At 36.1% G+C, this 25,969-nt stretch overlaps 1 protein-coding gene across 7 annotated transcripts in view; it reads left to right on the top strand.

Moving 5' to 3' along the window:
- The window catches only part of LOC150104038 (kynurenine aminotransferase-like), a 228,184-nt gene that overhangs the window by 99,831 nt on the left and 102,384 nt on the right, over positions 1–25,969 (top strand). For all 7 annotated transcript variants that reach the window (XM_090396692.1, XM_090396693.1, XM_090396695.1 and 4 more), the window contains 2 exons: positions 439–525; positions 17,062–17,184. In XM_090396692.1, the coding sequence (XP_090252818.1) occupies positions 439–525; positions 17,062–17,184 (210 nt within the window). The remainder of the gene's footprint in view (positions 1–438; positions 526–17,061; positions 17,185–25,969) is intronic.

Genomic DNA, 25,969 nt, shown 5'->3' with positions numbered 1-25,969 from the left:
ACGTCTGTTTGGGTACCTTTCGCAATACATTCGTACAGCGGCTCGTCCATTACCGTCAGCTAACCCATAAACGAGGTGCATGTCTACCATTTCAGCATTCGTAAAATGACACATGTTCTTAGTACGACATCGAAAGCTTGAATGAGGAAGCCCCAATTGCTCACCTGGAGCGCTGGCAAACAGCGCCACCTATCACTTTCGGGTGGCGCTTCCGTTCATGTTTTCCTATGTGAATATGGTTGATTTTGATGTTCTCTGCCGCCCCTCAAAGTTTATGTGGAATTTTGAACCACCCTGTATATATAATTTTTTAAGTCTAATGATTCATTATATGTACTATATTCTTAAAGCTATAAAAATATTTTTTTTGTGTGAAAAAATTATTCAGGAAATATTTTTTAAATTTCTGTCCTATTTTCTCTTCACACATATATATAGGTAATAATTATTGAACCCTTCTTTGACTGCTATGAACCAATGACAAGAATGGCAGGAGGTGTGCCTATTTTCATACCACTTAAACCAGTAAGTTTCAGAATGTTAGAATTTTTAGCTGAGCATCATCTTAGTGTGTTTATTTTTGCAAGATGAATGAGATAATTTAAAACCAGTGTTGTCTATCCCTTTATGATCTAGTAAGTATATTCAGAGTTGTTCCTGTTGTCTTGATTTAATCCTTTGCATCATATACTTTGGATTAAGATGGATATACTCTAAATTACTTTAATACTAGATCAAGTTTAGTTATATATATTTAGTTTGGTTATTTAGAATTATTATCAAATGGCAGCCATGGTCATGAGGTATCTAGACCCATTAGATCATAGATGACCCCTACCTTTTCCTCCTTTCATTTTCATGCAATGTGAGTGGTAGGTAACCTTAGGTATCAGTATATAACCATTCCAAATACACTTGCGCGCACACACACAAAAAATACCAAAGATCACTTTTACATTGATCTCACTTATATTTATGGCATAAATGTTGACATCAGTGATATATATAATGATTCACAGACATCTAGACTTGACTGAACCCCAAATTGTAACTATAACAAGTCCACCTCAGGTTGTACACCCTCTGTCCAAAAAGAAACCAAACTTTTTGAAATAGAAGAAAGAAGATACCACCTGTTGTATTTTTTTGTTGTTGATATCAGCTTTGCATATTCTATTTCCATATTTACTTTACTGAAAATTGATGATGATGAATAAGAGCAGAGATAGAGTACACCTTAGTCTTATACCTGATTTTATATCAAACCACCTTCCAGTACTTCAATTCTGACTGCTGATTTACATCTTAAATATAGACTATATGTTGCTGCATATAATTTTCAATTTACTTCATATCATTGTAACATTCTGAACAGTTTTTTTTTTTGTTGTTTTGTTTTTTGGCCCTTTGTCACATGCTATTTTTCTAGATATGCAAACTAAGTCCAGATCTGTAGCCTGAAATTGTTCTCACAATTTCTTAGCTGTTTGTCATAAAGTGAAAATCTGATTCTGACAAGCTTTGTTTATCTTGAATCCAATTTGTTCTTGTGCATACATTTTTCTTAGCCTCTTCACAAGTATGCTTGCATAATCTTTATGCATCTTGGAACATTGTTAGAGAAATTCCTTTGTAATTTTCAGTTTTATTTCACGTTTTACGCATTTGGGTATTATGAGAAGTCTACTCCATCTGTAATGCAACCTTCTGTTAAGTCTGTCTGAATTATGCACTGTAGCCACTGTAATGCACTTCATTACTCCCAGATTTCAAGCTTTTGATAGTTTTTCTCAAGTGCTCCTGATTGCATTTCTCTTGAATATTTTCTGTCACCACTTGTTTCATTTAACATTTTTTCAAAGAAATATTCTCCAGATATCCAGAATTTTTGAGTTTCAATTTTCATGTCATCTTTTATTGCTTTTACTGTCCTCTTTCCTCCCATTCTAAGCTTTTTCAATAACCTCCAGAATTTTGCCTTCATGACATTTATCTTTTCTATCTGGACCAGACCTGCTCAAATCTGGTCAGGGAATGAGAACATAACAGAGAGGATCCAGAGGCAAGCAACCAAGATGGTGAGCAGTCTGGGTAATGCTCCCTATGAGGATATATTGAGGGTTTGTGGATTGCAGAAGTTGGTTGATAGGCAAAAAAGAGGGGATATGACAGAAAAAATTAAGTTCCTTAAAGGGTTTTATAGGATTGATGCAGGGGAAGTGTTCACTCTATAGTAGGCAGAACAAGAGGTTATCCCTGGAAATTGAATAAGAATGTTAGTGGGGGGGGGGGTGAGGACTAGATTTTTCACTTGGAGAGTGGTGAATGAATGGAGATGACTGCCTCTTTAACTGCTTGAATCCACCATGGAGTTCTGCTTTTTGTATCCTTGCAGACATCACTACATGTCCCTCCCCTCCCCCTCACAGAGTCAATTTTCTTCAGAATTTACCACTGATATTCCAAGGTTTGGTTCTTGATTTTGAACGTTTCATGTTTTCTTCAATATTGTTAGTATAGTGGGATGTATAGCTCACCTGTAAAGGTGAGCTGTACTCAACTGCTCAACTTTAACAACTTCCTTACATTTTTTTCCCAGTATGATATTCATGTTTATTCTGCTTAAAATTAAGTGATGATTACTTCCAATTTCAGATTCCCTCTTTATCCTTGAATCCTGGAGAGAAAAAAAAAAAAAAAAAAAAATATATATATATATATATATATATATATGGAAGAGCAGGGGTGGAGAAATTTATTCTTTAATCAGACAGTGCATTTAATAAAATGCATGTCTGATTAAATGAACAGTAATAACATGTGGTCACAGCTTTGGGAAGTTTAAATGTGTGTATGTGTGTGTGCACACGCTGTAATTCATAGTGGTTTTTTTTTTCAGTTTTTGTATGTGTAATTACAAAATATTATAATTTGACTCATTTTGTCTACCTGTCTGTACACAAATTAATCCTGGAGATTTAATGAATTTGTTGAACTATATCAGTTCTGTTGAACTATACCACTACAGAAGGAGTTTTTCTTCAGGAATCGCAGACAAGTAACTAGACGTTACTTGTCTGCGATTCCTGAAGATTCAAACGGTATTGTGAAAGATTTTATGTTAATTCTGTTAATTTAATATGGCTGTAATTGTAGTTCGTATTACTAAGCAATTTGAAGGACTTGCTTCAGTTGGACTATTTGTAGAGATACATAATTCATAATGTTTTGCAATTTTATACAAGATTAAAGTAACTTATATAACCACTTTTTCTCAGAGGATTGCAAACGATGCAGCAATGTTGTAACGCTGTTGAGAAATATGAGTTGTTATATCGGTTGCTTTAATATCATTTTTGTTTTAGGTGTTTATCAGAACTTTTCAGCCCCCAAATCCCTCTTTGAAATCCCTCTTTGCCTAAATGGGATTTCATAAAATATGCCATTCAGGATGTATACAAGAATATGTCTATGTTTTGGATTTGTTTGGATCAAACATAAAAATATATTAGTAAGATTTTAGTTTAATAACAAAGCAGCCTATTTGATACTCTTTGGCTACAATTTATATAGAATTAAGGTGTAAGATATTGTGGAAATAACCATAACCATGCTTTTAAAATAAATTGGTAAAATGAAAGCATCTTATGAGATTTAAAAATTAGGAAATGAAATTGTATGAAAACTTACAAAATTTTGATAAGTTATCTTAATGAGAACTTAAAACTATTTGAAAAATATAAATCCAGGCATAAAAGATAAGTATCTAAAGCAGGTTTAAATTAATAAAATAATAGACTTTGGGAAGAATATCTTATGAGAAGATGAGGTCATGAGGGAATAAAAATGCTGTAAGTGAACATGCTGTTAAATTTGTGATCTTTGTAAACTTCATAAGAGAATTTACTTGATTACAATTTAACAAGTAGAAACCTTAATAAGAAAATCGTGCTTGCATCTAAGTATAAAATGAAATAAATATATTGAAAAGAATAATTGTTAACTCATATACGAACATTGATTGAATAATATTAGAAAAATGAGATAATTAATTTACAGTATTTAGTTATAAGAATTTTCATGTAAAAGGCTTGCTTGTTATACTTGTTATAGAAGAGATTGTAAGTTATGCTAATTCTTAGAAAAAATAGGTGAGCTGATAGAGTTTGATAAAGCTGACTCATAGAGTTACCTAGAACCGAAGTAAAGTCCAAGGTCCCCAATTTAGACACTGCTGTGGGTCAGTCGCGTGCACACTGCCCACGAAAGATGGAAAAGGGAGACGCCACCCTGACAGGTTACGATAAATGTATCCTAATGTTGGGGGGGAGAGAGAAAATTAATTGCAGGAGGTGCCAGTATGGTCATAATATAAAAGGGTTAGGGTCACCCCCCCCCCAAGGTCTTTTGCCAGTTTTTGTTTGGAGGTTACCTTATGCAGTTTCCTGAGTGATGGTCAGGAGTCCCCTCCATCTGCCATGACATGGAATATTTGTAAGTGGGATTTAGGTCCAGTTTTCCTACCATTGAGAACAAAGGACGCCACATGGTCAGGGGAAGAAAGGTATTTACCACATACTAAGCCAACCCTGGTCTAAAGGAAGGAGACTATCAGTGGAAATTGTGGATATCCTCATGGCAAATCTGATGACTGTAGAACAGCAGATAGATCATGTTTCCTTAGAAGAAGCCTGATGTGCTGCAACTGAGATGGCCCTCACGATCCGAAGTACCCCAAATATGTCCCACTACAGAAGGAGTTTTTATTCAGGAATCGCAGACAAGTAACGTCTAGTTACTTGTCTGCGATTCCTGAAGATTCAAACGGTATTGCGAAAGATTTTATGTTAATTCTGTTAATTTAATATGGTGTAATTGTAGTTCGTATTACTAAGCAATTTGAAGGACTTGAATGAGAGTTGAACTAGGACTTTAGCTCACTTAATAGTATAGAGAAAGAGGGGAACTAGTTGATCAGTATTACTGAATGAGCGATAGTGTGTATTGATACTAGTATATGTAATTTACCCTTAACCAAGAAAGGTCAAAAGGATTGAACGTGGCGTTCATTGTAGCAACGGAATTGCTAAGCCCACATAACTCTTGTAAATTAATGTGTATAATCCAGTTGTGTCTAATTGAGTTATTATATCATATTATTATGCTTAAACAGTTGAAGGATTTAAGATAACTTAATCATTGATGGGAAAGCCCCTTTATCTTGTGTGTGTAGAGTCCTTTGTGGAGGCATAACAGTTTATCCCATGTGCTAATGTAAAATTTTCATTTTTGTATTTTACTAGGCTTATTAACATTGTATTAATTTAGTATTGAATTGGAGTTTTTAGAATTTAATGTATTGTATTGTATTTATGAGTATAATAAACTTTTGCTTATCAAATATTCAATTGTCTGAGATTGCCATTCAATGCACTGCTTGTTATAACGTACGAACCTGGGGGGGGGGGTTAAGTTACAAGATCAAGGTTACGACTGCATGATTATTTCACTTCTAGACTTATTTAGGAATTTGTTTCTTGTTTTAAATTTCTTTATAAACTAAATATCCTAAATGGCGCAGCTTTAAAAAATAAATGTTTTAGGATACTAAGAGGAGCAAAAGCTTAGATTTATAGTACAACGGAGATGACGATACGCGAAGAAAAAGGATAAGATATATAAAGGAAAGTATAAGGGAAATATATAAATAAACAAGAATGGGACACAACAATGCTATTGGCAAAGAAAGGTAAGAATCTTTTTTCTAAGAACTAAATCAAGAAATTAAGTTAGCTGACCAATATTGTGGAAATAACCATAATATGACTGTAAACAAATTTGAATGAACCTTTACAGAGTGGAACTGTTTCAAATTATAGTCATCCATAGAAGTGTGAAAGGAAAAAAAGGATGAATGATGGTTCTCTGTATATAGTTGGTATCAGAAGGCATGGAGTCTTATGATTGGTTGCGAGTTTGGGGGTTGATTTTAATATTGTTGAGCTGCGAAATTTCAGAAATTGTATTGAATGATGAATATTTATGGCAATACTATTAATTTTGATTGCTACAGTTTCAGATATATGCAGTTTTGTTCCATTTTCTTGAAAATCAAGAATTATAACCTTTGTAATTCTTTTCAGTCCACCCCCCCCTCCCCTTTGTAGGTGAGCTTAAAAGTTCTGATAAACACCTAGAACAAAAATTATTAAAGCAACTGATATTAAAGCAAGTGAATAACACTTTGTTGGAAATATGTAGAATAATGCATGAGTTACATGGTTCTACCACAATTTCTTCGTGGTAATTATCACAACTTTTCAGCACACCCTCATAGATGAATTACCCGATCAATATTATTAGGTCTTTGGATATACCTCTCCCTATAGCTATTTACTAAGCTACCAATATATACAGCCACTGTTTATTATGGGTTAGTTATTTATATTTCACAAACAAATTTCTTTATTTTATTTTATTTTATTTTTTAATTATACCCATCATAAATGCAAGGTTATAGGATCACATGTAATCCCCCCCTTTCCCCACACAAATATCACAGCTGTAAAATATTAGTAATTTGTTTATCTGTAATGAAAGCATTTCTCTTTATGCCTGTTCTTTCTTTCCCTTATATTTGCTAATCATTCTTATGTGGCTCATATCTTCTTAATGTTAGTTCACATATTTACACCTTTTAGTAATTTAAATAAATCTGAAAACAAACCCCAACTCAACATCACCAGAGTTAAAGATCGGTACTATCAACGTAAGAAGCCTGAATGGCAAAGAAATGGAGCTAGCTGAGGAATTAGATAAGTACCAGATCGACATAATAGGGGTGACTGAAACAAAAAAAACCAAAACTGGTGAGATCTTTCTGAGCAATAAATACAAAATGTTATATTCAGGCAATGACAATCAAGGAAAAGAAGGAGTAGCCATAGTATTCAACACAAAATACGAGGCTAATCTTCTTGAATGGCAGTCAGTCTCAAGTAGAGTAATGTGGGCAAATATGAGAATGGGGAACTGGACAATGAGACTTATTTGTGCCTATGGTCCCACAGAAGGTTCTACTAAGGTAGAAGTGGAGGAATTTTTTGAGGCTTTAGAAAAAGCAACTGACACAATGAAAAAGGAAAAGTTGGTCCTTGTTGGGGATCTAAATAGTAGAGTAGGAAATGATTGTGAGACATACAAAAATATTTTGGGAAAATTTGGAGAAAAGAGCAAAGCTAATAATAATGGCAAATATCTGTTGGATTTCTGCTCAGGACATGGACTGGTTATTACTAACACCATGTTCCAACATAAAAATGTGCACAAATTCACATGGAGAGAAGAGGCTAGGAATAAGAAAAGTCTCATTGACTATGTTATTGTTGATAGTGATGTTTTCTCCCTGGTGCAGGACACCAGAGTGTACAGAGGATTTGAAATTGGAAGTGATCACTATTTAGTCTTGAGCAGGATAAAATTGAATTTCATATTGAAAAGAATAACATGTAAGAAAGTTTTAAAGCGAATAAAAGTTGAGCAGCTCTCAGATGTGAACTGTAGACTAAAATACAGAAATATTATTGAAAAGAAAATGAAAGAGTTTGAGAACAGGAATCAAACCTTGGAGATTCAGTGGCAAACTCTGAAGGAAACATTGATTGATTCTGCCAGAGAGGCATGTGGTGAGGTTGTGTGCAAGGATAAAAAAATCAGAACGCCCTGGTGGACACAGGAAGTTAAAGAGGCAGTGAATGAAAAGAAGAAAGCATATCAAAAGTTCCTGTCAAATAAGTCAGCTTGTGCTCATAGAGAATACAGAGACAAATGCAAGAATGCTAAACACTGTGTAAAACTAGCTAAAGAAAAGTCATGGGAGGACTTTGGCAAGAACATAGAAAATAAATATCAAGAAGGTGTCAAAATATTCTGGAGGTTGTTGAAGAAGCTTAGGAATGGAGGAAAGAGTACTGTAAAAGGAGTTAGAGATGATAAAGGTGAAATGAAAACAGGAGAAAAAGATATCCTTGAAGTATGGAGTAATTACTTTGAAAAACTGCTAAATGAAACAAGCAGTGATGACAGCACAGTGATAAAAAACACTGACCAGGCATGCAGTCAGGAATACATATCCATACTTGAAGTAGAAAAAGCCATCAAAGGCTTGAAATGTGGAAAGGCAGCAGGAGTAGATGATATTCGACCAGAAATGTTGAAGTATGGTGGTATAAGAGTCTTACAGTGGCTGCACTGCACATAGTTCAGAAAGCCTGGACAGAGGGACGAATTCCCGATGATTGGAGTAGAGCTCTCATAGTACCCATATATAAAAAGGGAAATAAAACTGAATGTGAGAATTACAGAGGTATTTCCCTACTGAGTGTTCCTGGAAAGATCTATGCAAGTATACTTGAGAAACGGTTGAGAAGAATTGTGGAAGAAAAGCTTGGTGAAGAACAAGCTGGATTCAGGCCAAATAGAGGCTGTCAGGATCAGATCTTCACTTTACAACAAATAGTCGAGAAAGCATGGGAATATAACAAAGATCTGTATTTAAGTTTTGTCGATTTGGAAAAGGCGTATGACAAGGTGCCAAGAGAGAAGCTATTCAATACGCTGCAGTTATATGGTGTCAATGGGGCATTATATCAAGCAATACTTAGTCTTTATTTGAGTTGTGAGTCAGCAGTTAGAATTGAAGGAAGTACAGGAAGATGGTTTAATGTTAAATCTGGTGTGAGACAAGGATGTACATTATCCCCTCTGTTATTCATTATCTATATGGATCACATTATGAAGGAATGTGGTATTAAACCTGATATCAAAATTGGAGATGTTAATGTCAGCTCTTTGCTTTATGCAGATGATGTTATACTTCTAAACAAATCTGCTACAAGTCTGCAAGATTCTCTGACTAAATTGAATAGCTGTTGTAATAGATATGGTATGAAGGTCAGCAATAAAAAGACAAAGACAATGAAAATAGGCAAAATCATTGAAAATGTCAACTGTGTTGTGAATGGAGAACCTGTGGAACAAGTAAAACATTTCAGCTACTTAGGCACAATTTTTACTGAAGATCGTAAACTAAATATAGAAATAGACAACAGAATCAGCAAAGCTGGTATCGTGGGAAGTCAATTGAATAAATTCATATGGAATAAGAAAGAAATTAGTCGGAACACTAAATTAGCTGTATACAAGACTGTGTTCAAACCAATTTTAACTTATGGATCTGAGAGCTGGGTCAGAAGTAAAACACTTGACCAAAGACTAGAGACCGCAGATATGAGAGTCCTGAGAAAGATTAGAGGCGTGAACAGATGGCATCAATGGCAATATCATATTAAAAATGAGGATATTAGGAAAGAACTTGACATTGTCAGCATCCAGGAATGCGTTAGCAGAGCTAATCTCAGATGGTATGGTCACTTAAATAGAATGGGAGAGGAAAGATTAGCAAAACAAGTGTTCTCTGCCAGGTTGGCAGGAAAACGACCTAGAGGAAGACCAAGATATAGGTGGATTGATACGGTACAAAGTGCCTTAGACGATAGAAATATAAGATCTGATAATGTTGGAGTCTTGACAAGTAACAGACTGATTTGGAGGAAAATTGTAGATAGGAAGTTAGTAATGATGTAATTTTTTCATGTAGTACTGTCATATCCTGTACACCCCTTGAGGGTACATCACAGGAATTTGATGATGATGATGATATACCTACCAAATATAGGATTCTCCTTAATTATTGGTTTGGTTTCTAATATATCCTTAAACAAATGCATTCCTTCTACCCACACAGATTACATTATGATTGAGGAACCAATCATGATACATGGCACATTCACCAATACACTTACAGGAAGTATGAGAGAACATCTTTGTTCTCTCACTGTGAGATCAAGAACATTGTGCAGTTTCTTGAACCCCAACCCGAACATGTCAATGTCTATAGGCGGCAGATAGTCTAGCAGTATGCAAGTGACAGACATACCAAACTCAGGAGATAGCTACTTGCTATATTCAAATAAAATTAAGTTAACAAAAGTCAAGTTACTTGGCCATAATAAAGTATTCAGCCTAATATTTAAATAGGTGTATAGAGTTACTTGCTCAGTTGTACAGTGAGAGTTTGGAAGCACAAATCCAGGTAACTAGAGAAATTAAGGGGAAAGTAATCAAGCATGTGTCTAGCCACCCCTGGGACAAATGAGTGTGAGTGCAGGACTGACTGTAAGGAAATAGCCATCTCTGGGGTAGATCAGTGAGTGCAAGAATGATTGTGAAGAGCTGGGTACAGTTTTCCAGGTTTTGAATCTGAATGGACAGGTGATGACATTATGTAATTGTGGGCCCAAGGGAATGTTGAAATGTATGTACACGAATGCCTGAAGTATCAGAAATAAAGGAGTGGAGTTTTCGATATTGGTTCACTCAACTTGGCCAAAAATTATTGATATCAATGAGATCTAGTTTAGAGAATGATGTAATGACAGTGGTGGAGTGTAATGGATAGTGTATTTTCAGAGAAGATAGAGGAAATAGGGCAGGAGGAGGAGGGGTATTATTAATGATAGCTGAAGAACTTCAACTAACAAAAAATAGAAGTTAAGACAGATTGTAGAGCTGATGGAAATGGTTCATTTGAGATGTCTGGTGTGAAATAAAGGCCAATAGGACAAAATATATTGATTGCTGCTATAGAACCTGGGGTCCAGAAGAAGAAGAAGAAGTGGATTATGTGTATTAGCAGATTAGCACAACGAGTGCAGGCCAAGCACTCGGGAGACTTCAACTATGGGGGGGGGTATAGATTGGAAGAAAGAAAGGGCACATGGAAATGGAATTTATACAGTTCTTAAGGGATCATTTCCTGAAACAGCATGTGACAAAGAGGACCAGGGGTTTGAGCATGTTGGATCTGGTAATAGCATCAAATGATCTTATCTATAACCACAATAGAAACCTCCAATCAGGGAAAGTGACCATGCAGTCTTGGTCACTTCTGAGAGGTTGCTCAACATGTAGAATTTTCCATCAAGAAAGGGTTTATGTGGAACTACAAAGCTAGCAATTATGACAAACTTAGGAGTCAACTTGGAGCAGTCTATGCCATAAGAAGTACTCATTAGTGCATGGGAAGTGGTCTGGGATTGTTTGAACGAGACAATATCATGCAACATACTCATGGTCAGGAGGATCAACCAAGTAGGGATTAAGTGGATGAGTAACAATATAAAGCAGGAGCTGCCAAAAAAAAAAAAAGAAGCATTGTGGAAGGAATATAAACAAGTATAGTAAGGAAGGCTAAATCAGATTTTGAGAGAAAGCAGACTAAAGTGAATCCAAATGCATTTGTGATACATAGCAAGTAAGAGAAAGAAGAATGATTATGGAAAAATAACTTTATTCAGTGCTGATAGTAGGAAAGTGACAGAAGCAGAAAAAATAGTTCGGTTATTAAGTGATCAATTCGTTAGGGTATATCATCCAGGTGGTGACTTTCAGTTACTGATGTCACAATTGAGGTAAACAAACTGGAGGTACTCAGTATATTGCAAAATATCACTGTGAATACAGCAGTGGGCCTGGATGCTATGTCAGCTCATGAGCTACGAGAATGTGCAAGTGAAATGTCAGTGCCTCGGATGAAGTTGTTTAATCTGTCTCAGCTCTGGCAAGATTCTAAGGGAGTGGTAAGAGAGTAAGATAATTCCATTACATTTAGGTGGCTCCAAGATAGAAGTAGCAAATTACAGACCAATTAGTATCTCTGGAGTGGTGATTAAAGTATTGGGGAAAAGTTGGTTGAAAGTAAAATTCAGGAATGGTTGGATAGGAATATGATATTCTCTAGAAAGCAGCATTTTTTTGTAAAAGGTAGGTTCTGCCTCAGTAATTTATTCACATTTGTTATTATTATTAATATTATCTGACCTCCATTGAGTCAAAGGACTTATTGCAGGAGGTCTATACTGTTATGCCAAATGATCATCGAACTGTGCCTTGATGATCTTTTAAAGTTTCTGCAATCACCACACTTTCAAGCATTGCATTCCAGTCACTCTCCATACAAAGAACCTGCTTCTCACTCTCTTGCTCCCACCCTCCTTAAACATCTTCCATGGGTAGCCTCTAATTCTACCCTTGCCTCCCACTACTCTATGAAATAACTTCTCCACATTAATCTGGTAACAATCCCCTCACCAACTTATATATCTCAGTCATATCCCCTCTTCTTGTATTCACAAACAAAGCCTTTCCCTCAATCTCCTCATATCTGACATTCCATAGACTTGACACTAAGTTAGTAAACATTCTCCACATCCTCATTCCACTGTAAACCAGGCAAACAAATCTGTGCACAGTAGTCCATATATGGCTTGATCAAAGTCTTATACAGGAAAATAATAACATCTTTGCTTCTGCATTCAATGTCCTTCTCATTATTTCCATAATCCTTTGGAATGTTTTACAATTTTAGCAATGTGATCCCTAAATATGAATTTCTGTCCACCATCATTCCCAGATCTGTCATCTCCTCCACCTCTTCCAAAAATTTTTCATTAATTGTATACTCTGCATCCCAACCTTGTCTACCAAATTTCAAGACTTTGCACTTTGCAACATTACCTAGTAGGTCCAATCATTTGCACACTCACATAGTCTGTTCATATCCTTCTGCAAGGCCACAATATCTGCTCTACTTCTCATTGCCATTCCCAACTTTGCATCATCAGCAAACAGCTGCACATCTCCAGATAAGTTGGCCTTATTCAGGAAAAACCATAACCTCTAGTGGAGTGCCACAGGTACAAGTTAAACAGTAATGTTCCCAAAACAGATCCCTATGGCACTCCACTAGAGGTTATGGTTTTCCTGCATAAGGCCACATATGGTTCATAGATTTAATCACCAGGTTAACAGTGGGATGAGGACATATTGGAGAATGTTTACTAAATTAGTGTCAGGTCTATGGAATGTCAGATATGAGGAGAGATTGAGGGAATGCAACTTTATAGAGCCTTGTGAATACAAGGAGATATGACTAATCCCATCTGTTTCACTTTCCTATTGGAAATAGGAAATGTGTCATGTGGAAGTCTATCAAAGGCCTTTGAAAAATCCAAGTATACCACTGTATACATATATACATCTCCTTTATCAAATGAATTTGTCACCTTGTTGTAATACGTAATCAAATTATTGAAACATAATAAGCCCAAACTACCTAACAAGCCCATGCTACCATTATAAATAATACTGCTATTATCAACCCATTTCTGAATCCTAATCGTCACCAACTTCTCTAATACTTGAACAACAATCCCAGACATATAGAGACACAAATTTTATAATAAGGTGACAGTGGAATTGGATGAAGGAAATGACTACACTATGATACTGCTGGATTTTGCAAAGACATTTGACAGAATACTGCATGGAAAATTATTACATAAGTTGGAGCAAATGGAATTGGATATGAGGTTGGTGGCATGGATGAGGTGGTGGGTAACAGACAGACAGGTATTGTATGGTAGAGTAGATGAAACAAAAGGATTTTTTTTTTTTAACCTTATATAGTAATTTCTTATTCTGCATTATTTCAGTAAAAAAAAAAAAATCAAAATTTATCTTTGTTTTCAATTTGCATTCACAGAAGCTAAATTGAATTTGCATTTCTAATCAATTGTAAAGACACGGTGCAATCAAATTTTTTTATTAGCTATATCAAAACAAGGGGAAAAATTGAGGGGAAGGATAAGATGAGGTAAACCGACATATAGTAACGTTAATACAGAATTTTGACTACTACGCTTTTACAATGCATACTACTATTACTACGTGGAATGAAAAAAAAAAAAAGAGGCTAAGATAACATGACCTTTTGCTTAAGAGTGATAAATTTGAGGAAAAAATTTTATTTATTTGCTGTGGTCAATGAGCAAAGAATGGAAAGAAACAAAACAAAGCAAATTTTGAAACACAATGGCAGGAAATAGAACAAAGAAAATTGTGAAACAGAAGAACAGAAAAATCAAGATAAAGAATAAAGGAAATGGTGGAATGCATGTTGATGTCAAAACAGAAGGATTGACAGGAACCATACATAAATGTATGGTTCCTGTCAATTTTGTGTTCTTTAGAATTCAAAACAAGAAATAAGCACAAATTTAAACAATAAAGGCAAAAATAGAGAACCATCGCACACAGTGTGCATCCAGACAGAAAGCTGGCAATTCAACTACAGAAGTCCTGGAACAGGCCAAATGATGGTAGTTTGCTTATTATTATTATTATTATTATTATTTTGACACCTCCAGGGAGTCCAAAGACTCATCGAGGGAGAGTGTGCCGACAGCATCGAATGATTGGTCCCCTTCCAACTACTAACTGCGCTCAAACTTACTTAACTGAGCCATTAGTAGCAGAGGCTCTACCAATCGACCAACCTTCGCCGGCTTAGTAAGTCTTTGTGCCAGACCCGGTCAAAAGCTTTGGAGATATCGAGTTCAACCACTTGAGATTCGCCAAACTTTTCTGGCATTTGTCCAGAGATGAGTGACATATGTGAGCAGATTGTTGATCGGCAGCGATGGAATCCATACTGGTGGTCATTTATTAGGTGGGTGCCTTCAAGGTATTGTCTGACCACAGAAGCAAGAGCAGTAGTTGGCAGGCTGCCAAGAAGAGTCAATTCATGTTGAAAGGGAGAAAGAAAATGGCGATGTACAAATTGGTCACAACACACAAAATCACATGCTCTATATGTAAAATTTTCCAACTGTTATATAAGCAAAATAGTTACCACTTTAAAAACTACAATGATCATAAAAGAGAAATTAATTTTTCGACGTGCAATAATAAACAACTCATCCCACAATACGGATTGATTACCCTATAATCAGAATGGATTTTCCTTCTTTTGACATGCACAGAAGTGTCAAAGGGTCTCACATTTGTGGGCATACTATAGTGTATGAGTTGGGAATTGATGATTTTTTCCATTACTTTAGACAGGACTGAGGTAAGCGAGATAGGGTGGTAGTTGGACGGCAGTGACTTGTCGCCCTTCTTAGGAATGGGTTGAATATAGACCAATTTCCAGGTTGTGGGATAGATTTCAGTGGAGTAAGAGAGTATATATGTATATATATATATATATATATATATATAGGTGACATAAGATAGGAGTCAGTTCTGGTGCACAAAATTTCAGATATAAAAGGTGCACAAACCTCTTACATTTTTTGATGCATGTAAAATTTTCACATTTTATCTACTGCAAAAAAATCCAGGGAAAACTCAATCTTTGTGAGTTGAAGCCTTCCACGATGCTCGTATATGTTTCCTTACTGCTGCCATTTTTATACCATTAACATTTTATTTTATTTCCAAATTTCTCCTAACCAAACTGTAACAACTGAAGGCAACAAAATTAAAATAACAATTCCACAGTATGGGGGGAGGGGCAGTTCTGCACCTTGACTACGACTCTTGATATCTGATTGGTTGGTAATTTGCTACATCAGTCTTGGAGCCTCCTTTATCCAGTAGAACTATTTTCTCCTCTTTCCATTCCCTTAGGACTAACCTAGAGCTGAAATTTAAATGTGGTCATAGGCACTGCCAATTCCCTAAAACCTTATCGTAAAACTCTAGTTGGTGTACCATCTAATCCCATATCTGTCTTTACATCAAGGTTCTGTAATATGCTATGCAGCTTCAAATCATTTACCTCAGTTTCTATATAAGCTTTTGCCTCTATTGTCACTGCAATATTTCCACCTTGGTAATATACTTATGCAAAGTGTTCACTTAGTAATTGTACTATTTTGCCTGATATAGTTATTTCTCTACCATCTGCATTCATTAAAATCATTCTGCCGTGAACATTCTTCTTTTTACTTGCAACATACCAAAAGAACTCTTTGGGATTATCTTTGGCCTGTACTACTAATTTCCTTTCATACTCTGCGTTTGCCTTTCTTACCACACTGGTTAATCTTCTGGCCTGTGCTTTGTACTACTCATGTGTCTGCTGGTCACCTTTCTCTTTGAATTCCTTCCACAATTTTTTTATTTTATTTTTTTATATTTTTTTGGTACTTCCAACTTAATAATGGTATTCATCCATTTAACTCCCATTTGAGTTATTCTCCATAGCTTGTTGACTCTAGGTATGTGGTTTGCATTTGTTAAAATGTATATCCAGGGTGGGGAGGAAGAATGGGAACTGAAGAGCATACAGTTACAGAATCAGGAAAATAATCAATCCTTCCCCCAATCCATGACTTTCTCTTCAGAGGGATTGTAGTAATACTGTCATCATGCCCTACTCCCAACACATATGAAAAAAAATCAATGTACAAATGGGAAGGCCAGAGTGGCTGACCTTCCCATTTGTACATAGTAGGCCAACTTACAGGTCAGGGAACTATATATACACACACAGCCTTCATGCCTCATGAAACTAGCTGCCCATATCTATTTCCTTAAGAACCAGCTCCTTTCTCTCTCGGTTTCTGGTGTGTGTGTGTATATATAGTTCCCTGACCTGTAAGTTGGCCTACTATGTACAAATGGGAAGGTCAGCCACTCTGCATTAGAAGAACATAAAAAAATACATCCAATCATTATCATGTTTTAAATATTCAGATAGAATCAAATGAGGGGAAAAAAAAAACCACTATGTATGGGAAACATTAATCCTCTGAGATCCGTTTACAACTGAGACCTACAAAGGGTGCCTCGCCTAGTTAGGACTATAGGTTTTTGTCCATATGTTTCACTTAGTTTTTTTGTTGCCTTTCTATGTGTTAGAAGTATTATATTATGTTGTACTCCTAAAGATGTCTCTGTGACAGATGAAAAACAGTATTAATTTATTGAAGAATTAATACTGTTTTTAATCCTTTCCTAGTGCTGTTTTACTTCATTAAGCCTTTGACATGAGAAAACTGATACTACAGTAATAGTTTGCTTTGGTGCTGCTCCAAAATTCTTTTAATATCAGGTTATTAATTACTTTTTTATTTATTATGTTTTGATAAACAGAAGAGAACTGGAACTGCAGTATCTAGTGGTGAGTGGATTCTGGATCCTGAAGAGTTATCTTCCAAGTTTAATAATAAAACAAAGCTGATTATTGTGAACACTCCTCATAATCCTCTTGGAAAGGTAAGAATTTTTCACTTGAGTTATTCTAATTTAAGATTCAGTTATTTTAATTGATACTAGAAGGGTAATTATTATTGTTATTGTTATTAACACCCGACCTCCATGGAGTCCATGTGTAGAGGCTTAAGTGCTGTGAGGACATCATGTTGGAGGCTTAATGGATTTTTTACAACACTCAAAAGAATTAAAATAGAATTTAATACTTCCTATATTTCGTCCTAGTCGCTAGGACATCTACGGGGATTACAAAAACAATTAATGTAACATGCACGCACAAATCTTACAATACTAAGCCCAACCACGTGGGTGACACTAAAGTCCTATCTAGGTGGAGCGCCCTCTAAGGGCGGTAGTAGGTAGCCTGGAATGTAAGGTGGGACCTCTGGTGATGAGTGTTTCCCAAATCTTCGGAAGCTTAATGGAACCGTATTTATTAAGATTTGGTTGGTTTCTGAGAGCTTTTGCTGTGGTGGAGCATGGTGGTTTTCTTCCATGATACTCTGTGGGTGGTGTCCAAAACATGGTCCGCCAAGCCTGAATGGCCATAGTTGTGTTTACAGATGTAAGACATGTTCCTCCAGGCGGATGGATGCTGATCTGCCTGTCTGTCCAAAGTACGCCAGCTTGCAGGAACAGGGTACTTTGTAAACTATGATGTCCTCACAGCACTTAAGCCTCTACACACGAATTCTAATCATTCATGGAGAAGATTTAGCACGCAAATCCAAGCAATACGGTAAGTCAAAACTACGACTATCTAGGCAACTAAATAGGCTGGCCTTTCTAAAAAGATGTCGGGATACAAGAGTGATACCAAACTGCGTTAAAATGAAGATCAATTTCCATTCCAAAAAAGCACTCCATGTATATAACCGTGCCAGCCTGGCATTACTACGCGAGCAAATCGCCTCTACTCGTGCCACCCTCTCAGTGACAAATGCAGCCATTGGCTCCTTACATTCAGAGCTCTCCACCATTCTTAACCCTGAACTTTGGTCGATTCTCTCTGGCATTTCGGAAACCTCCGCACAGAGAGAATTTCAAAAAATAAAAAATAAACACGTCAAGAAATATAGCAACCTGGTTAAAGATCAACCACAAATTCAACTGCTCCAGACAGTAGTAAACCTCTCTTCCAAAAGGCTCAACGACGATGCCATCAGCGCCCTTTGCCTCGGCCGTAATTTTGCCGTCGCTCTGAAGGAAGTAGCGGTGCTTGATGTTATGGTTAACATCGAACAGGAATCGTTCGCTTACTTTCGGAGATAGCCAACAACATCAGACTTGACGTAGCCAACATCCTCGCTCATTCTTCGCCTCCAAAAAGCAACTTATCGTATGCCCAACGCATGGCTCTCCTGAAACTATGCAAAGAAAAAAGTATCGTCATCACCAGAGCGGATAAGGGTAATGCCACAGTCGTTCTTAATACCAGTGAATACAATCGTAAAATGAACATTATCCTCTGCAATCGCGCTACCTACATCCCACTAGAACACGACCCCACAAAAACACAAGTTAAGAAATTAAAAATCTTACTTAAAAAAGTAACCTCCTGGCCCCCTGATGTCACGAAAAAACTTAAACCTTTCCGCTCCCCCCCCTCCCGAATATACAGTTTACCAAAAATCCACAAACCCGATTTCCCACTCAGACCTATAGTAGATGCCACCAATGCACCTTGCTACAGACTGTCCAAACAGCTGGCCAACTCTCTGACTCCCCTAACCGGAAGGTCCACTTCTTATATAAAAAACTCGACCCACTTTAAAGCCCTCACAGAAAATTTAACCTTGAATAATGCAGACATATTGGTAAGCTTTGATATCTCCTCTTTGTTTACCAATATTCCCTTAACTGACACCTTATCTCTCTTAGAAAACATTTTTCCCTCTGACATCCTAGATCTCTTTTCCTTTGCCATTAACTCTGGGTATTTCTCTTGGAACAACAAAATCTACAAGCGGATAGAGGGAAAGTCTCTCTTCCCCCCTCTCACCCCCCCTTGCCAATTTCTATATTGAAGATTTCGAAAAACGAGCCATAGACTCAGCCCCACTCAAACCTTCTATCTGGCTAAGATATGTAGATGATGTGTTCTCTATTTGGCCTCATGGCCCAGACACGTTAGACTCTTTCCTCAGTCATCTCAATAGCCTACATCCAAGAATCCAGTTTACTACGGAAAAGGAAAAGAACAACTGTTTACCCTTCCTAGACACCTTAGTGACACACCTGCCTAATGATACACTTGCCTTCACTGTATACAGAAAACCCACACACACAGGCAGATACATTCACAAACTCTCCCACCACCACCCCTCACAACAATATGGCATCATGAAAACTCTTACTAAGAGAGCCCACAATCTTTGTTCCAGTGGAACCACCCTTACTACTGAGCTTAACCACATACACAACACTTTCCTCTCCAATGGCTACAGTGAACACAGTATCAAAAAAAAAATCAGTTCCTCCCCCATTCCCCATCCTTCTCGTCAACAAGATTTTAAAAATGCCATCACCATACCCTACATCCATGGCACATCTGAAAAAATAACCAAGATACTAAAAAAGTACAACCTACACACAGCATATAAACCCTACTGCAAACTTGCTACCCTTATCCATTCTACGAAAGATCAGCTCCCTCCTCTCTCGCTGCCTGGAGTTTACAAAGTACCCTGTTCCTGTAAGCTGGCGTACTTTGGACAGACAAGCAGATCAGCATCCATCCGCCTGGAGGAACACAAGTCTTACATCTGTAAACACAACTATGGCCATTCAGGCTTGGCTGACCATGTTTTGGAAAACACCACCCACAGAGTATCATGGAAGAAAACCACCATGCTCCACCACAGCAAATTCAAGAAAGAGAGACTTTTCTTAGAAGCAGCAGCAGCTCTCAGAAACCAACCAAATCTTAATAAATACGGTTTCATTAAGCTTCCGAAGATTTGGGAAACACTCATCACCAGAGGTCCACCTTACATTCCAGGCCATTACTGCCCTGAGAGAGCACTCCACCTAGATAGGACTTTAGTGTCACCCACGTGGTTGGGCTTAGTATTGTAGGATTTGTGTGTGCATGTTACATTAATTGTTTTTGTAATCCCCGTAGATGTCCTAGTGACTAGGACGAAATATAGGAAGTATTAAACTCCATGGAGTCAGAGACGCATCATGGGAGGTACTCACTATTGCATACAATGCTCATCCAACCACGTCTTAAACTGATTCAATGTGTCCACAACACACACACTCAGGCAATGCATTCCACTCATCAACCATCCTCCATGCAAAGAACCTGCTTCTCACTCCTTTGCTCACACCTTCCTTATACAGTTTCCAGCAATGGCCTCTTGTTCTACAGCCTTGTTCTACTTCCCTCTCCAATTCTATGAAAAATCTCTTCCATGTCTACCTGATAACAACCCCTGACCAGTCTATATGTCTCAATATATTTTCCCCCTTCCTCCTATTCACGAAGCTCTGCAACTTACATTCTCTCAATCTGTCCTCATACTCCACATTCCAAAGATCACTGACTGCCTTTGTGAATCTTCTCTGTACCCTTTCCAACATATCCTCGTCACCATGAAAACCTGGCGACCAAATCTGTGTACAATAATCCATATGAGATCTGATCAAGGCCTTATACAATGGAATCATAACCTCTATTTCTGCATGTCAGGGTTCTCCACATCATTGCCATTATTCGATGTGATGTCTTCACAACTTGTGCAATGTGGCCCCTGAATTTCAGGTCCTTGTCCACCATCACACCTAGACATCTCCTCTACTTCTGTTAAAGTTTCCCCATCAAGTGTATACTTGGCTTACCAAATCTCAAAACCTTACACTTGGCAACATTGAACTGACAGTTCCACTTACTTGCCCATTCATGCAATCTATTCAAGTCTTCTTGTAAGGCTTAACATCAGTCTGACTGTGCATTGTTCTCCCCAGTTTTGCATCATTCTGCAAACAGCTGGATATCACTAGTTAAACCCATTAACATACAAATTGAACAACAGTGACCTCAAAACTGACTCCTGTGGCACATCACTGGTGACCTTTCTCTTTCGAGATACTGCATCCCCATATACAACTTTCTGATACCTATCTGACAGCCAGTCACTGATCCAACACAGAAGTCTGTTATTCAATCCCATTTCTTTCAATTTAATTAAGAGCTTGTCATGTGGCAATCTATCAAAAGCCTTTGCAAAATCCAAGTACGCCACTTCATATGCATCTCCTCTGTCCAAGGTATTTGTCACCTTGTTATACATAAGTAAGTTAGTGAAACATGATCTCCCCTTAACAAACCCATATATATTATAATGTGTTCATTTTTTATCTGCAAAATCTACAAACAAAAAAAAAGTAAAATAGTTTAAGCATTAGTTCTTGTTTTACATTTTAAGTCTTTTTTTTTTCTAATTCAGTTGACGTGCTACCTATAGAGAAAATACTGTATGCTATCCTGTTCCCCCCCCCCCCACACACACTCACATACAGGATTGCAACAAAACTGTTCCCATCCTCTGTCCAGGATGCATCTTAAAATAGCTAAAAGTTCTTCATGAATATAACCTCCATGCCACTTTGATCTACACATCCAACTAGCAACCTTGATCTGTTGTTCAAAAGATCATCCTGGAGCCTGGAGTGTATATAGTTCCTTGCATCTACATCTTAGTCTGCTTTGGACAAACTAATAACTCTGTCATCATCTGTCTTGAAGAATAATAAAACTATGCGTGTGATAATTTGTATGACAAGTTAGGACTATCTGTACCATGGTCTGCTAGTCAGGACTAATAGACCATTTTCTGAATACTCCTTCACCCAGGATTAAATAGAAGACAACTCTGCTGCACAAATTTGCTTATAGGTCTGAGAGACTGTTTTTGGAATTGGCATCAGTTGGAAAACTAACTTATTATTATTTTGAGCTGAAATATCTATATGTAAATTTGTTTTTACTAACACTATATTTGAATCATATTTCATTCCAGTATTTGAATTTATCTTACTTTTAAATTTATTCCTTCTAGAATTAAACTTACTCCTACTAAAACAGTTTTTAGATATGTGTCCTAACTTTTTACAATTATAACATCTAGGAATAAACTCTTCCTGCACTGCTTGTTTATAATCAGAATTCAGCATCATTAGACAACTTATCTGACACTTACCAGGAGAGTTGATAGCTATCTTAAATTCTCCTAACATTTTAAATAGCCTTTCTCGACTAAAATATAGGTTTTTGCTGTCTTTCTATTTCCTCTTTAATAAAGGCTTTAAGGGTTTCTAAATCATGAGATTCTATGGATTTTGCTTTAGAATTATCTGCACTAATATCTATAATTTGGTCTGAATCCTTAAAATTTTTCTTAAAATTTCTCTCCTTTTTTATTAACTTAGGATTTCGATTTTCATTTTAGCTATTACATGTTACATTACTTTTTTGAACTTTTTTGTTCAAAAGATTGTACTTGCTTGAGGTTCGAGGATTGGTATATATCTCTAAATCATTTCTCTCTTTCCATAACCACTTTCTAACATTCTTCTAAATTTTTAATTTTTTTATAGTAAGCAACTTCCTTTAATTTATCTTTTAGACCTGCTCTAAACTGATGAAATATTGACCATTCTAAGTGTGATTTTTCATCAGCTGAGACTTAACTTATGAGCTGTATTTAACAACCTATTATAATACTCCAAAATTTTTTCTTTATTACCTTGAATGCACTGATGTAACTTCCATAGGTTTGGATTTACATCCCTAACTTTTGGAAATTCTGAGATTAACAAACCCTTAAATGTACTATAATCTATAGTATCTCTTAATATAGGTGAAGTATTCAAGAAAGTTTTTGCCTTCCTTACTAACTTATTTCTCAGAATAATTAAGAAGTGAAATTCAGACCATTTCCCTATATCTTTGAGTTTCTCTGCATGTTTAAAATATGATTCAACATTTTCATTATCATCTCCTGAAAATGTAGGAATAACAAGATTAGGATTAACTGCTTTAAAATATGTATTCTCTTAGATTACATTTAACCTACTCATATCACAACAGCTTCATAGTCACTTTCAGTATCCATTTTCTATTTATCGGATGGACATACTTTGATACAACATATAGATGTTGAAGTCAAAACTAATCCAATTCTGTCAACTGTACCATTTTTTGTTAAAATATTACAGTACTTTATTTCTCTTACCCCCCCCTATTTTACTGATTATTTTTTGTTATCTTATTACATTATATTATTCAACTCTCACATACTTTATTTATCTTACCAACTGCACGATTATATTAAAGTGTGCGAGTTTGTTTTTTTATTTTTTATTACTATAATAAGTATGTGTATGTGAGCCTTTCCTTTGCTCCACAATAACAATGTATTAAAATTTTATCTCTTTAGTTGGATAGATTATTCCAGATTCGTAGTTTGGGATAGTGCTTTGACTTCAGTACCAATATGTTTCTCTAAATGATGAAGCTCAATAATTTATTTTAAAATGTTTGCTTTAACCATTAATTTATATACAAGAGATAGTAATCACAAGAAACATTTTTGTAACCACCAAATTTTAGAAACAGCTACAAAAATAATTCAATCAATAGAATTAGCATTCAGTTCAACATGTGTAACCTTGTTAGTCATATAATAGCTAGTTTTAATGTATCTGTCTTTCAACTAACTGAATTAGACATGGAAAAAGAATGTCTCACAAACAATAGGAATATATCACAAACAAACAGGAATATATTACTTGAGCAGTCTAAATGCATTTCCAATTTCCTGAGCTTTCACAGTGGATTGTGAATTACTTCTGAGAAATATTTATCACTTGCATTTATTTCAGCATACATTTGTTGTATGCTGAAATATCTTTGGAAGGTAATAACTTCAAAAGGTTCTCCGACAGTCTTTAAACTTAACTCGATAGAGTAACTATCTTGTCCATCTCTGCTCTCCTGCATTCCTCTTCTTGCCATCTTATTTCCAAGCGACAATGTCCTTACTTTTCATGTCAATCTTTTGTACTGTCTTGCTGAATTTTTCCCCTTTCTTGTGTTACCAACGACAGCTCTTATACAAAATTTTCCACAACCAATGTGCATGTCTGATTCCAAGATTCACAGCAAAACCCCATGTCACACACGTAACTGCCGCTATTATGATTCTTATGTCACAAGATAGTTTGAATAATACAGAGTACATAATTACCATACTCGATAACTTAACAGAAATGTATTTCTAAAATACATTTCTGTTAATTTAATAATAATAAAAATTATTATTGTTAAACTAATAATAATAATTACTCACCAAACAAAACTTGTAAAAGCGAACATATTAAATAAGAATTTTATTTGAGATTTTACAATAGGACATTAGTTCCTTTTCAGTTACAGTTTGAAGTGTTCCTACAACAATCTAATTGAGTGCTGGTGTTTTACCATGGTAATTTTTGCTGCTCTAAAGATGCTGTAAGATGTTAGAAATCTAGCAAAATATTAGTAAGCTCAATAAATTGTTTATTTTGTCTTCTGATGATGTTTGTACTGTGAAGCACTGTTATGAAAAGGTATTAATTTGTTTTTGCATCTGCATTGAAGTTGTCATGACAAAATGGCATGTTTCAAAATTTACTTACTGTGAATTTAGTGGAAGAGAGTGAAGTGTATCACAAATTTCAGTGGGAATTACTTGGAAATTAGAGGGTTGCCTGAAGGTTTTTTTTAGGTATGAATTAGCACTAATATTCCAAACACTTGGGGTGAATGCTGAGTACGGGAGTGCCAGTATGGTTGGCTGAGTGAATAGCATAACCGTTGCCCTCCAACCAACTGGTCATTGGTTTGAGTCCCACCACGAACATGGGGCTTTGTAAAAGCCTTCTCTGGACAAGGCTATTATGCGAAGCACTCATAGGTACTTGAATTTGTCTGTTTTTTTTTTTTTTTATTATTTTTTATTTTTAGTGTGGCTTAAATGTTTTGCATGGAGTCTTGTAAGTATTCAACTTATGGAAGTAAATAAAGTTTTGGAAATTTGAATGTGTCTTGAGGACTGAATGAGGTATTGGAAGTAATGTTGCTAATCTAATGATAATTAAAATTCTTGAAAAGCTGAAATGGAATCAGTTTATTCTGCCTGAAACCTCTATCAAAGGACTAAATGCTAGTATTGAAGATCCTAGGACCATCATTCCTGTTTAGGATAGAATAAATAATGATAGTGTAGGCTATCATTACCATGTGCCAAAAGTGGTGCATTGGATGATTAGAAGTGGTGCATTTTGGATCCCAATGATAATAATAAAAAAGAGAGACCTCTAGGGAGTCAGAGATTCATCGAGGGAGGTCACATACTACATACACCAGTTTTATACTTATTCTTGAATTCATTCACACTGCTTGCACTCACAACATCCAATAGCAATTCATTCCAATCACGCACCACCCTCTGAGAGAAAATTCTAGCCCTCATTGGTGGCTTTCATTCTCAGCTTCCAAAGATGCTCTCTCGTCCTTTTGCCACCCTCCATAAATTGAAAAATTCTATCAATTGAAATCCTGCATGATCCTTTCAGAAGTTTGTAAGTCTCAATCATGTCACCCCTCTATCTCTTATTTGCTAGTGTCTGCAGTCTACAAATTCTCAATCTGTCTTCATAATCGGTATTCCACAATCCTGATATCATTTTTAACACTCTCCTTTGTACTCTCTCCAATATATATCAGAATCACAACGGA

This window comes from Typopeltis vanoorti, chromosome 8, assembly GCF_054136105.1.
Source record: "Typopeltis vanoorti isolate ZY-2024b chromosome 8, IOZ_Tvanoo_1.0, whole genome shotgun sequence".
Taxonomy (NCBI): Eukaryota; Metazoa; Arthropoda; class Arachnida; order Uropygi; family Thelyphonidae; genus Typopeltis; species Typopeltis vanoorti.
Note: the sequence above shows the minus strand (reverse complement) of the source record. Positions and strands in the feature narration are given on the sequence as shown.